General features: G+C 34.9%; 1 protein-coding gene across 9 annotated transcripts in view; it reads left to right on the top strand.

Moving 5' to 3' along the window:
• Positions 1-11,696, top strand: part of LOC106096271 (signal transducer and transcription activator) — a 150,422-nt gene extending 138,726 nt beyond the window's left edge. For 5 of the 9 annotated variants that reach the window (XR_009396904.1, XR_009396902.1, XR_009396901.1 and 2 more), the window contains 4 exons: positions 1,710-1,892; positions 2,162-2,291; positions 2,950-3,403; positions 11,530-11,696. Coding sequence is in view for 2 of the 9 variants with exons in the window: in XM_059361890.1 (XP_059217873.1) it covers positions 1,710-1,892; positions 2,162-2,291; positions 11,530-11,572 (356 nt within the window). In the remaining 7 variants the exon portion in view is untranslated. Of the gene's footprint in view, positions 1-1,709; positions 1,893-2,161; positions 2,292-2,949; positions 3,404-7,881; positions 8,431-11,529 lie in introns of those variants that run through there. The other 4 variants (XR_009396907.1, XR_009396906.1, XM_059361890.1 and 1 more) reach the window with 4 other exon arrangements.
• The last annotated feature ends 2,110 nt before the right edge of the window (positions 11,697-13,806 follow it).

Here is a 13,806-nt window from a genome sequence, read left to right on the forward strand (position 1 = left end):
CTTTTCTGTTTTATTTAGTAAAGGAGGCTTTGCCCTTGACAGCAAATATTTAATTTCATTGAAAATATAGTTTTTGTCAAAATGGGTCGTAAGCAAAACGAGGTTTCTGATGAGGTAAAAGTTTTGATAATAAAACACCACAGGAATGGTTTAACTCAAAAAACTATCAGTGAAATATTAAATAGACCACGATCTACTATACAATCCATCATCAGAAAGTGGACAGAAACGAAAACTGTTGACAATAAACCAAGATCTGGTCGACCAAAAGCACTTTCAGTTGGAGATGTGCGTTGGCTAGTGCGGCAAGTTCAGAAAACTCCGAAGACAAATGCGACCATTCTTCGTAAAAACACTATGGAATATTTAGGGAAGGAAGTTACTACACAAACAATTCGAAATACACTCAAAAGGCATAGTTACAGAGGAAGAACTGCACGTAAGAAGCCCTTTATAAATAAAATAAACCGAGTGAAAAGGCTAAACTTCGCAAAAATGTATGTAAAACAGCCCGAATCATTTTGGAAAACAGTCATTTTTGCAGACGAGAGCAAGTTTAATCTTTTTGGGTGCGATGGAAAGGTCATAGTGTACAGAAAACCAAATACAGAGCTTGAAGAACGAAACACAGTTGCTACTGTAAAACATGGTGGAGGTGGTTTAATGGTTTGGGGGTGTATGGCGGCTTCAGGAGCGGGAAATCTTGAAATTATTAATGGAGTAATGGATCATAAGTATTACATTGACATTTTAAAGAGAAATTTAAAAGATAGTGCTGTAAAACTTGGGCTTGGTAATAACTTTCAATATTATCAAGATAATGACCCCAAACATTCTGCTTTAAATACCAAGATGTGGATGCTGTATAACTGCCCCAAAGTCATTAAAACTCTTCCTCAAAGTCCCGACTTGAACCCAATTGAACATCTTTGGGAACATCTCGAACGCAAATTGAGAACGCGCAATTTTTCGAGCAAGAGTCAAATGCAACAGGTGATAATGGAGGAATGGACTAATATAGACCAAAATATAACCGCTAAATTAGTCCAATCGATGTCAAACCGTTTAAAAGAAGTTATAAGACGCGGTGGTCGAATAACAAAGTATTAATTTTTTTAAATTATGTTATTTATTTTTTTGTTTTTTTGCAATGATGAATACTTTTTTTGTTTAATTTTTTGTGTTCAGCTGTAAAATGGCCCTTTTTGTTCCAATAAATACTATTTTTTTCTTTAAAAACAATGAAATTGTGTACATATATATCACACAAGCACTACTGCATCATTAGTTTAATATGTTTTTATTCCAATTGTCTTTTGTAGACTTATTAAAAAAAAAACATTGAATGATGAATACTTTTTTTGACCGCTGTAAATGCATTTTCAATAAAACTTAGAATGAACTTTAATCAAATATACTTTTTTACACTTTTTTCTAAAGCAAGCTAAAAGTAACAGCTGATAACTGACAGAAGAAAGAATGCAATTACAGAGTCACAAGCTGTGAAAAAATTTGTCAACGCCGACTATATGAAAAATTCGCAATTACTTTTTGGGCAACCCAATATATAAGATTGTTATTTTTTATATATATGTAAATTTTTTATTTGTTCTCATTGTTCATTTTTTCTCTTTTTTTTCCAATGATTTTTTTCCAATGATAGATATTGTTATAACATTATTTTTTTTTTTTCATCTTTTCTTTAATAGGTGGTATTACAGTTGGTTTCCTAAAAGATAATTCGGTTTTAATGCTGTCACCATGGACAGCGCGTGATCTAAATATACGAGGCTTAGCCGATCGTATTCATGATGTGGATATGCTTCGTTGGCTTTATCCTTCAAGACGCAACCGAGACGAAGCATTTAACGAATTTTACACACAACGAATGGGTAAGTGAAGAACAAATAATCAAAGGCACTGAGATCAACTGTATCTCGAGTGAACGATTTTGTTTTCGGGCTTGATTCTTAGAAACAGCTGTTTTCTGCTATAATATCAACTGATATCATAGATTAGTTAGCTAAGCCAAAGAAAGCCATTCGTTTGGCAAAGTTTTTGTGAGTGTTGTTTGTTTGATATTAAAATTATATGATTTGCTCTAAATGAATTTTATGCGTTTTTATTTATAATCATTATTATTGTTTCCTCTTCATTTCAGAAGAAAGTACACGCCATGATGGTTATGTTACAAACACCATACGAGTTAATGTACCAGCCATAGAAAATAATACCGGCACACCGCAGCATGTTATGCAATCGCCGCATTCACATGATATACAAATGGGAAAGTAAGTACAAAAATTCCCTAAAACATTTATGAACTCAACAAATTCACCACACTCACATCCACCTATCATTGCCACACTACCATTCAAACCTCAAAAAATTTCACACTTTCTTACCTCAATTTGTTTGTTAATTTTTTTCTTTTTTTTGAGTTCATATATTAAAATTTGTCCCAAGTTGCATTAGTAATCTGGCTATGGCAAAACTAATAGTTAGGCTTGGCTTTCATTATTAACCAACATCTAACCTCCCATTACTCAACTCCTAACAATACTTTGAATAATTCTAGTTAGAGCTTTCAAATTTGCCTGGCATTTGAAGTTTTTTTTTTTTGGGTTTTGTTAAGCAGTTTCACAATTTGCCTTTTAGTGTTAGTGGCTATGAATTAGTTTAGCCTCTAGTAGTTTAAGTAATTTTTCCTTTCAAACTTACTGATTTCAATTTGTTTATTTATTTTATTTCTCCCTCTTTCTATTTTTCTCTATTTCTCTCTTATGTTTTATGTTTAACTATTTACAAATACCCCTTGATAAAACTCAACTTTAAACAAAAATCACTGGTTGATTGTCCTTGTGGCTTGGTGTCGTCGTTTATGTCGGGACAATGTGTGTTCTTTCTCCTCGTTCCGAAAAATCCTAAAAAAAATTCTGAAAATGAAAGTGAAAACAGCATTGATTTTCTTCAAAATTTACCACTTGATGGATCCGCGCCATGGGACATTTCTGGGGCAGATGACCTTGAATTTTTCAATTCACACAATTGAAATTGCAATGGTTTTTAGTTGTTGGGAATTTTACACACACACACAAAAGTCTGATGGTCGCCTAATTGAAATTGCTACAAAAATAAATTGAAATGAAGTTTAAATTTAGTCATCTACCTATTACTACCCTATTTACTTTGTAATTTAATTATTGAAAAATTAAAAATAATCAATTAAAAAACAAAAAGAATTGTAACGTTTTCCTTAGTTTCATGCCTTCGAAATTTGTCGTTTTCACTTTCATTTTGAAATAAAGAATCAAAATGCAAAAAAGAGCCAAGCAAAAAAGTACACAAAATCAAGTGCCTTTCCTCTTATACTTCAAAATACTGCAACTCTCTGCCAGAAAAGGTATTTACGTTTATATTACGTTTTAATCTAACAAAAGGTTGCTTGAATTTTAAAATTAAAAACAAAAAATAAAATCATTCACCCTTTGCCAACACATTTTGTTTACTTTTCCATTAAAAACAAAGCCATTTCGCCTTATACTGCGGCAAAGACGCAATCATTTAAAATATAAAAACAGACCATCAAAATGAAAGTGATGTTAAATATCTACATTTTTCACATCAATCAATTAATTTATAACCACATTTATTGCTCACATGGTGCGGTTTTGTTGGCTTAGCATTGTCACCTATTCAGCCGTAAAAGCCTCATTGACATTCCTCGATCAGCAAAAAATTCATGTTTAAATTCCATATTTCATTTTGTTTGTAAATTTTTAATCTCTTCCTTCTTAACCCTTTCCATTCTCATATTTTCTCAATTTGTTTTTTTTTTCTTTTCAACTAACATAAAAGTTAGGTTAAGGGATATGTTTCAACCTTATAATGTGATATAGAGATAGGTAAGGTTGGATGGAAAAGAGGTTGCGGATTCTAATCCGGCCTATGCCACTAAAGACATACTTTGAGCCAGCAATCGGCTTGTTGTGAGCTCCTGATTCACTTATAAAAGGTTAAGTCACTTGCGAAAACATAAAGTGGATAGGCCCCACTTTATCATCATCATTAAGATTGCTAGAATCTGCTTATTGTGAATGTTAACAAATGTCAGTAAAATGTTTTTTTTGTTTTTTTTTTGACACAATGCAGCATATTGTAAATCCAGACATTATTTATTATTATTATTATTTTAATCCGGTCTATGCCACTAAAGACATACCTTGAGGCGATTCACTTATAGAAGGTTAAGTCACTTGTGAAAACATTAAGTGGATAGGCCCCATGAACATCTTTAAGATTGCTAGAATCTGCTTATTGTGAATGTTAACAAATGTCAGTAAAATGTTTTTCTTCTTGACACAATGCAGACATTATTTATTATTATTATTTTACTTCTTATTAAAAAACGAATTTGAAATAGATTGTAAACAAATGCAGATGCCAAACAAGATGAATCCTGTTGTCTAAATACCGAAAGGAACCCCGCAGGAATTTATGTCAGGAACTGCGCGCTGCTCACAAATTTGCTAATCGTACTCCATTTTTTAAATTTGGTATTGTATTCGTACCTAAGTGCCAACGTCAGTTAGCCCTGAAAGCCGCGCATTGACATATAAAATGTTCCAACGTCTAGCCATTTTCCCCTACACACGCTGTCACTTGTAGATTTTCCGAAAGCCTTATAGACCACCTTCTTACTACCTTGCAGTAATAGCCTCGTCTTCTCGTGACCGGGATATTCCAGTAAGATTCCCGTCCTCTGCCGATCATTCCCCTGTTTTACAGTACTATATGCGCTTTCCGCACCCACGCCCTTAACATCAGAACAAATATTCAGTGGTGGTTATCCTCTCCTAGTAGTGATGGTGTCAAGTTTGGGGTAATTACCATACGTTCTAAGCCGTCTAAACTTCTTAACAAAGTGGTGTCATACTCGGCAACAAAAATAAGTTTCCTTCATTCATAATCATTGACTCACACACTCGTTGATATGAGAGAAGTATACCCTCTGTTCCTTAAATGAATATTCATGGGCAAATTTGCAATGCCTCTACGCTGATGGTCATTGTAATGTCGGTAACAATATCCTTCGAAAATAGATCTCAGTCCTATGTAGACTCAGACCCACTCTTTAATCTAGCTTTAATACATCCGTGTATGATAAAATTCTAGGTGGTAAAACCAGAGTTCCGTCAATCCAAGATCGTGACGCAGCATTACCTCACAATCGATAATCGACCGTACCTCTTCTGTTCCATCCAGATTTCTTATCTTTGCCTCGATGATATGTTCTGTTGTTGTGGTAGCCACATTTGCATGCGAAGGTGACGATCACCGGTAAGCTCTTATAGGTGAACAAGCTCGTTCTGGTCTATACGACCGATCCCGCGGGAACATGATGACCAATGGTTATTCAAAGGCGCCAATATCTCCCCTTGTCTTACTGACAAGCATCAAAGGTGCCACTTCGCCTGTCTCTGAGACTCTCCACTCTATACCACTCATTATCCGCGACTGCATTTGCAGCTACTTCGTATGAAGCATTCCACTATTCGCAACCTGTAGACGCGCCTCAGCTAAGCTTCTCGTTATAATGAAGAACACCACACAAATTGAAGCTCAAAGTTCCAGCCTGTGTGATGCTCTTAGTTTTTTCGTGCGGGTTGTTCTGTTTCTATTCTCTATCCATTCTTCTATCGCCTTGAGTCTCATATCCGCAGTGATCGCCTCATAGCTCCTGCTAGTGAACTATCCTGTTGTGGCCAAATCGGCAACCAAACGAAGCGGATCGTGCCACCCTTAGATGGCACTCCAAGACCGTTCGTCATCTCTTTATCCTAGTTGTTATAGCTTTTATGGCCATCTTACTCTTCATAAACCTTTTCACAATCGGCTTTCTCGCATTAACACCATACCACCTCAAACATTTTCAGTCCCTGGGTCCTCAATTTCATCTAGCTTTGATCAATCTGTCTAGCATGAACTTCCAGGAGGCAAACCATAAGAACGTGTCGCTTGCAGCATGGTCTCGCACTCGACTTCAAATGTCATCGTATATATACGACCTGAAACCTTTTCTTATCCACCCAGGTTCGTTGCCTCGATTATATTGCGATGATATAATCTGCTCCCAACATCTATTATTGTCTCTCTCCCATTGTCTCATACTATATGTCTATGGGTCGTATATCCAGAATAGTTTCCAGTGGCCTAGAAGTCTTGGTCCTCATCGCTCCGCCTATGCGAAGAAAACATGTTTTCTGAACGTGGTTTAATGTGCTATGTTGAGCCCTCTCCATCGTTCTCCAACAAACTACTGAGGCGTAAGTTAGTATTGGTCTAATCACTCTACGATAGAGCTAGTCGACTGTTCCGGATTCAGTTCCATTTCGTCTACATAGTGCTAAAGATCTGTAAGCCTTCACAGTACCCTTCTGTATGTGACACTTTCAGGTCAACTACCTATGCTAAATCACTTCCAAGTATTTGTCCTTGTGGGACATCGAAATCGTTCTGTTAAGAAAACGTGCTGCCTCAAATAAGCTCCAATTTTTTTCGTAAACAGGCATATTTTAGTCTTCTCTGAGTTTACGTTCTAGCCCAGTCGTATGCAGTCTCTAAAATCATTTCGGCCCTTCTGCATGGATGATTCGGATTATATCCCCTTAGAAGTTTTATAACATCGTCTACATCGACGGGTTCAAAAACCATTTTCCTCAATCAGAATCTGAAGAAGACCCTTATGTCACGGGACCCACAATTTTTCCAACTATTCCTCAACAAGTGGTTTATGCAGGCTCTACGGACCCGTTGCACTCCGTACTGGTCGAAGAATTAGATGAGTGTCTATCTTCATTGTAAAGGCCCCTTCGTATCAATGCATACCGACACTGACTTCATGATAGAAATGAAGGGCTATTCTATTTGCGTAGAAAACGTACGAATATTATCAAACATAACTGAACCAATAATATAATTTTAATAAAAAGCGTTGCGGTGTTCGATCAGCTAGGGCTATGTCGCCAATTTTGAGAGTTCATTTCTGTTAACGTGTTTTGCTTTCATTTGTAATTCCAAAGTGTCCTTCCTTATTTAATAGTATTTCCAAATAGTAGTAGTTTATATAGTTCCATATGATAAAAAAAAGTTCATTTATAGTCATAATTTTATTTGTTTCACTTTAAGATTGTTTTTTGGCAACAATGTTGATAATGACATTGATATGCTCTTCTCTTATAGTTGTTGTACAGCCATTTACAATAGTTGTACAGCCATTCACAATTTGCAGAGTTTGAGGCTTAAGATTTTTTAATGAACAAATTTAAAGGATAGTGTTAAAGTATCATAAAATAAATGGAAATAAAATGATGATTTAAAATCAATATTATAAATTGGAGGCCACCATGGCACAGAGGTTTCCGGAGTGAACATCAGAAAATTTTGTCAACATTGGTTATCCGCTTACTAAAGCTGGCCACCACATTTGTGAGGTATCCTGTCATGTTGAAAACAGCCATGTTCAGTGTGGCAAAAGCTGTTGTTTAAGCATATGTAGCTTAAACATATTCACAACCGCGTCCCAGATAAAGGGACGTCTATTTTCGCAAAACCATTCATTAGGACATAGGGGTCGATTCAAAGTATTGTTAGGTTATTTTTTGACTTACCTTTTTTTAATTTTTTATTTCTATCACACTAAATCATTTTCACCATCATCCCTCTAGCACACAAAATATCTTTGGAACACTAATTTCATGCTAAAATGCTACAATTTAATAATTACATCATATGCAATTCTTTCTTCTATTTATTTTCTTAATTCACGCAATTAACCAATGAATTTCAAAAAAAAAAAAAAAAATTAAAAATTTCCTTTAGCTTGCAAAATAGCACCATAATGCATCTCTAAAAAAATGAAAAATAAAACCAAAGAACAGCGAAAAGTTAAATTAAATAAACCGATTATATCAAATTAGAAAAAATTATGCTATTAAAATGATATACAAAAACAACATATATATTTATAAAAGAAAATATTTTAGGTATAAAGAAAAAGAGCTGCAAAAAATATATTTAGAAAAAATTTTTAAACAATATACAAAAAAATATATATACAACGCAAAAAATAATACATATACAAGCTGCATGTTTGCTGTTTCTTTAAAAAAAATCTCAATGAATTGTCTTTGTGTCTTTCAAACGAAATAAACCTTCTCATCCATTGGTCATGCATTTTGGTAAAACTTTGTAAATAAGTTTTGGTTAAAGTTGTTACACCTTTGCACGCTAAATATTAAAGATTGAGTTGTTGTTTTTTTTGGAATTTTATTTTTAACAAATGTAAATAATGTAATTTTAGTGCATGTGAAATGTTTTGAAAAGTACAAAATAAAATTGTCTCCTAGAAACAAAATGTCAAAGTTTTGTTTTGTAAAGAAAAATTTAAATGTCTAGCCGCTGTTGTTTAGCCATTCACAATAGCGATGTTTTAGTTGCGAAAACTGCTGTTTAGGCAGTCGTCACTTAAATATATCCTCGCATTTATGTATTGCAATTTTGGGAAGTCTTCCGCTTACTGTCAGTTTCTACAAAACTCATGAAGCGATGCACAGTGTGATAATTCGGATAATTTCTTGAGATCTTAATAATAATAATTACATATTATAAACTCAATTCATCTTAACGATGGGGGACCATATGTAAGTTTTGGACCGTGTAATTGTTTTACTCTCATTTTCCAAACAACAAAACAAAGTTCTTCAAATTTAATAACGTTTTTTGGTTTTTAAGTGAATTTTGTTATTCGGCAGCAATTTAGATATAGATGTACATAGCTGTTCGCTATTGTTAATGTCTATTCAACAAATATAATAGAAGACGATTATATGTCTTCTTTTATATTTGTTGAATAGTCATTCACAATAGCGAACAGCTATGTTCAGTGTGGCGAAAGTTGGGGTCGAGTTACTGCATACGTGATCGAGTGCGCTTTCGTATCGAATGTTAAGTACCGTTTACACAGCTCATTAAATCCGGATTTAAGGCTTTCGTCAAATTTCCAAATTTCCAAATTTAAAGAGCAGTGTAAGCGGGGTTAAATTTCATCACGTATTTAACGGAGTTACATCCTATGAGGATGTTGTTAACTGGATGGGTGGCTGATGTCGTTATACTATTACAGACATGTTACAGAGTGTATATATGATTCAGTTTATATTGGAGATGGCTAATGGGCTTTGTATAAACCCCAGAAATCAGAAGGACGAAACTAGGTGTTCAGGGTAACTGTCTTGGATGAGGAGAAACTCCCGCTCTCGCTGAAGATAGGGGTTTTAGCCTGCCAATGCAATTGCAGACTTTTGCATCTCATTGGCCACATGTAGGGATAAGAAGTTATAGACGGTTGTGCACTCAATGTGCCACTGCCCTGCAATTACGGGTAAAAGGCACAGGATTATGATGAACACCTTTTTATACCCTCCACCATAGGATGGGGGTATACTAATTTCTGTTTGTAACACCTCGAAATATGCGTCTAAGACTCAGTGAAGTATATATATTCTTGATTGTCGTGACATTTTAAGTCAAACTACCCTTGTCCGTCCATCCGTCCGTCTGTCGAAAGCACGCTAACTTTTAAAGGAGTAAAGCTAACCGCTTAAAATTTTGCACAAATACTTTTTATTAGTGCAGGTCGGTTGGGATTGCAAATGGGCAAAATCGGTCCATGTTTTGATATTGCTGCCATTTAAACCGATCTTGGGTCTTGACTTCTTGAGCCTCTCTAGGGCGCAATTCTCGTCCCATTTGACTGAAATTTTGCAAGTAGTGTTTTGATATCACTTCCAACAACTGTGTTAAGTATTGTTCAAATCGGTTCATAACCTGATATAGCTGTCATATAAACCGATCTTGGGTCGAAGGCGCAATTCTTATCCGATTTGGCTGTAATTTTGAAAGTGGTGTTTTGGTATCACTTCCAACATTTATGCGAAGTATGGTATATATCGGTCCATAACCTGATATAGCTGCCATATAAACCGATCTGAGATCTTGACTTCTTGAGCCTTTAGAGAGCGCAATTCTGATCTGATTTGGCACACATTTTGTACAACGGCTTCTCCCATGGCATTCAACGTACGTGTGCAATATGGTCTGAATCGATGTATAGCTTGATACAGCTCCCATTTAAGCCGATCTCCCGATTTTGCTTCTTGAGCCCCGAGTCCGACTATAACTTGATTTAGCTCCTCCTCTTCCGTCCTTATTCATTATTCTTTGTTTGCCTAAAAAGAGATACTGCTCAAAGAACTCGACAGATGCGATCCATGGTGGAGGGTATATAAGATTCGGCCCGCCGAACTTAGCACGCTCTTACTTGTTTCTGTCTGGATTCTCTACAGGCGCATAGGCAGACACTCAATCCCATTATGGTTATGAGCATTGTATAGCGATTGAGGTTGTTAGACGCGTGCCAATCGAACTAACACATATCCCCCATTTTAAAAACCAGAACTGCGGCAATAACAAAAACCAAATTTGTAAAATTTTTATTTTGAAGTTTACATTTAAGCTTTATATTTGTAATGCGAATTTTAAATTTTGTTGACATTTGCAGTTCCTTCAGCTGTATTGCCACCTTATAAATAAGCCTTGTTTAACATCTTTTACATGTTCCATTGATTAAATTTTAATTCAAATGTTAAGAAATGCTCATCGAAACAAGTAAGACAAATGTAAAGAATAAAAAGTTTGACGACAACTTAATGACGACGGCTGATTGCTTTCCGTAACCTTATTAGGTTAATCGTATTTGAATAGACGATAAACCCAAAGTTATCTCAGATACTTATTGCAAAGTTGCCAGCTGAAATGGTTTTGAAAATAAAAATTAACGAGCCTATGTCTAGGTCTAAATATTTGCGTTCTTAAATTTCAAAAAATTTTCTTTCAATGAGGAAATACATAATTCACAATAGAGAGAGAACGTATGCGTCAATTTGGTCCCTGCTCTGTTCTGACAGCGTTTGTGTAGCTATTCACAATAGCAAAAAGCCATGTTCAGTGTGGCAAAAGCCAATGTTAAGCATATGTCGCTTAAACAGTAAGATTGACTTGATCTGTCAAAAAGATCGTGGTGAATGGAATTAAATATTTAAGGTGCTATAAAAGGGAATAACGAAATTTGTATTATCATATTTCACTCAAAACCATTTAAAGTTTACGATTTTAAAAGAAAAATACTGTTAATATGGTTTGAAAATCGAGTTTTTAACATTTGTGGAAAATAAATATAACCCACAGAAACCCTAAAACTGTTGTGTTCTTCGATTCAAAACATTTCACAGTCACCTTAGCCTTGTTTTTGCATATTTTGAATGTTGCCTTGTGTGGTTTGTAATTATTGATAATTGTTTCTTTATGAAAAAAGTAAATAAATTAACCCAAATAGATATATTTCTATAATAATTTTTTTAATTATATTTTATTTCCTTTTTGTTTTTGTTTTCTCTTACTTTTTTCCAGTGACAACATAAATTTTACGGACTTTGAATCGATACTATACTAACCCCCCAAAAAATAAAGAAATTAATTGATATATACATAATCTAATATATATATATACACATACTTGGAGACATAACAAAAATCAATATTATTTGTATTATTTTTTATTTTTACATTTTAAACAATATACATATTTTGTTTTGTTAGAAATTGCAAAGAATAGAAATTTAGAAAAGTGAAGAGTAAAAGAAAAAGCCCCTTCTAAGGAAAACTAAACGTATTTTGAATACAACAATTTTAATGTCATATTTTACACAAAGAAAAAATAATAAAAGAAGAAATACATAAATTTAACTTTATATATATACAAACTTACATAATAAAAAAAAGTTACATATATATATATACATACATTTTAATATATGTATGACAACTTTTAAGGCACGGATAATGTTTTAAAAAACATACATATAAACAATAAATGAAAATCAGTCATTAAAATTAATGCATAAGTCATAAACATTCATTCGCGAATTTTAAAGAATTTTATTAAAAACAAAATTATTTATCTGTTTTAAGTATCTCTTAAATTTCAGTTTTTTTTTTAAATATACTCTAGATTTTAATGTATGATCTTTAACTTGAGGGCTCTTCTTTCGTCTTTCCCTTTATTTTAGTTTTTTCTATCCATCCTTGGTCACGAAAGAATTTCATTTCATTGCAATTGTCCCTGCTAAATTAAACTTTAATTGTTTTTGAAACACTCAAACAAATATTTGTTGAAAAAATCTTCTTTTAGTAGTAAAAACAAAAAATATGTATTTTTAATATCTGCATTTGCCTTATATTTTATCCTATCTCTTAAAGTATAATTGCGTACGTAATATTAATATATATGATAATAAACTCATTTGTTTTAATAATTTTTTTTAAGTTAAAAAAAAAAACACAATAATAAAAGTGATATAAATACAAAAAACACACACATATATGGTTTTTATTATTGTACATTATACACAAAATTGTTCATTTCATGTCAAATACTTTGAACTTTTTTTTAAGAGAGAAACCTCCCAAAAACTCAACAAAAATAACAAATGATCACTGGTTTATGCAGCGGACACTGATGGATCCTTTATCTGTCAGGGGCTGTCGCCTAATTGTAACGTGTTACCTATTCTACCCTTTTGTACTGGGAGATGCACATCCCTAGTGTGTCTATTCTATCGTGCCAGGATCAGTGGTTTGTGAGAACCGAATCCATCATCGGAAGTTTTCCGACTTATTGACTAAGTTCCAGGATGGTGTGGCAACGCTTTGAGCGTCTTTAACGTCGGACTATGCGACCCCTATATCTTGCAAACGGCAATATGGGACTTAGCAGCATCTTACCCTCAGACTTTCGTGGCAGTGACAGGGATTGAATCGTGGAGGCCACCGTAGCACAGAGGTTAGCATGTCCGCCTATGACGCTGAACGACTGGGGTCGAATCCTGGCGAGAACATCAGAAAAAACTTCAGTGGTGGCTATCCCCTCCTAATGCTGGCTACATTTGTGAGGAACTGTACCATTTGGTATAGCAGCCATGTGTAAACACGTCTCCACAAAGAGGTGTCGCATTGCGGCACGCTGACTCGGCTATAATTGAGCTTAAAACTTGAATCGGACAGCACTCATGGATATGTGAGAAGTTTGCCCCCGTTCCTTAGTGGAATGTTCATGGGCAAATTTAACAGGGAGTGAATCAGTTTTCCCATTTCATTGAAATAACGTACCCGGTGGAATGCCCACCTGCCAGGGGCTGACGTCTCAGTGTCTTTTTTCGGCATTGGAGAGGCACATCCGGGAGTGGCTACTCCGGGATTGAAGAGAACCACGGCCTTGGTTCTGTACGGTTTCTCAGAACCGCATTCGTCATCGCTCGGTGTCTGGTAGGTGTAGCTGGTGTATGGAGTGGGTGCAATTTCATTCGTGCCTGCCTTAACAACATTACGGGAGTACAGTCATAATTCATACTGACTACTTAGCAAAGTGCTGTGTTATTGTAGTCAGCAGAGGGTTTAATGAGATAGTGGACTTTTTGAATCGGAAGAATATTATGGTCGCAGCGATCCAGGAAACAAAGCTGATTAACACCTGTAGCTTGGCCACTGTTACAATCTGCTATGTAAGGATCGCGCATGTAGTGGAGGTGGGGGTCTGACTTTCTGGATTCACCATAGACCAATTTCGCCAATCGCCTACGCTTGGCACTAGTTACCTCTACGTAAAATGTACGGAGATAGCATCCAGGT

The sequence above is a fragment of the Stomoxys calcitrans genome, chromosome 2 (assembly GCF_963082655.1).
Source record: "Stomoxys calcitrans chromosome 2, idStoCalc2.1, whole genome shotgun sequence".
Classification (NCBI taxonomy): domain Eukaryota; kingdom Metazoa; phylum Arthropoda; class Insecta; order Diptera; family Muscidae; genus Stomoxys; species Stomoxys calcitrans.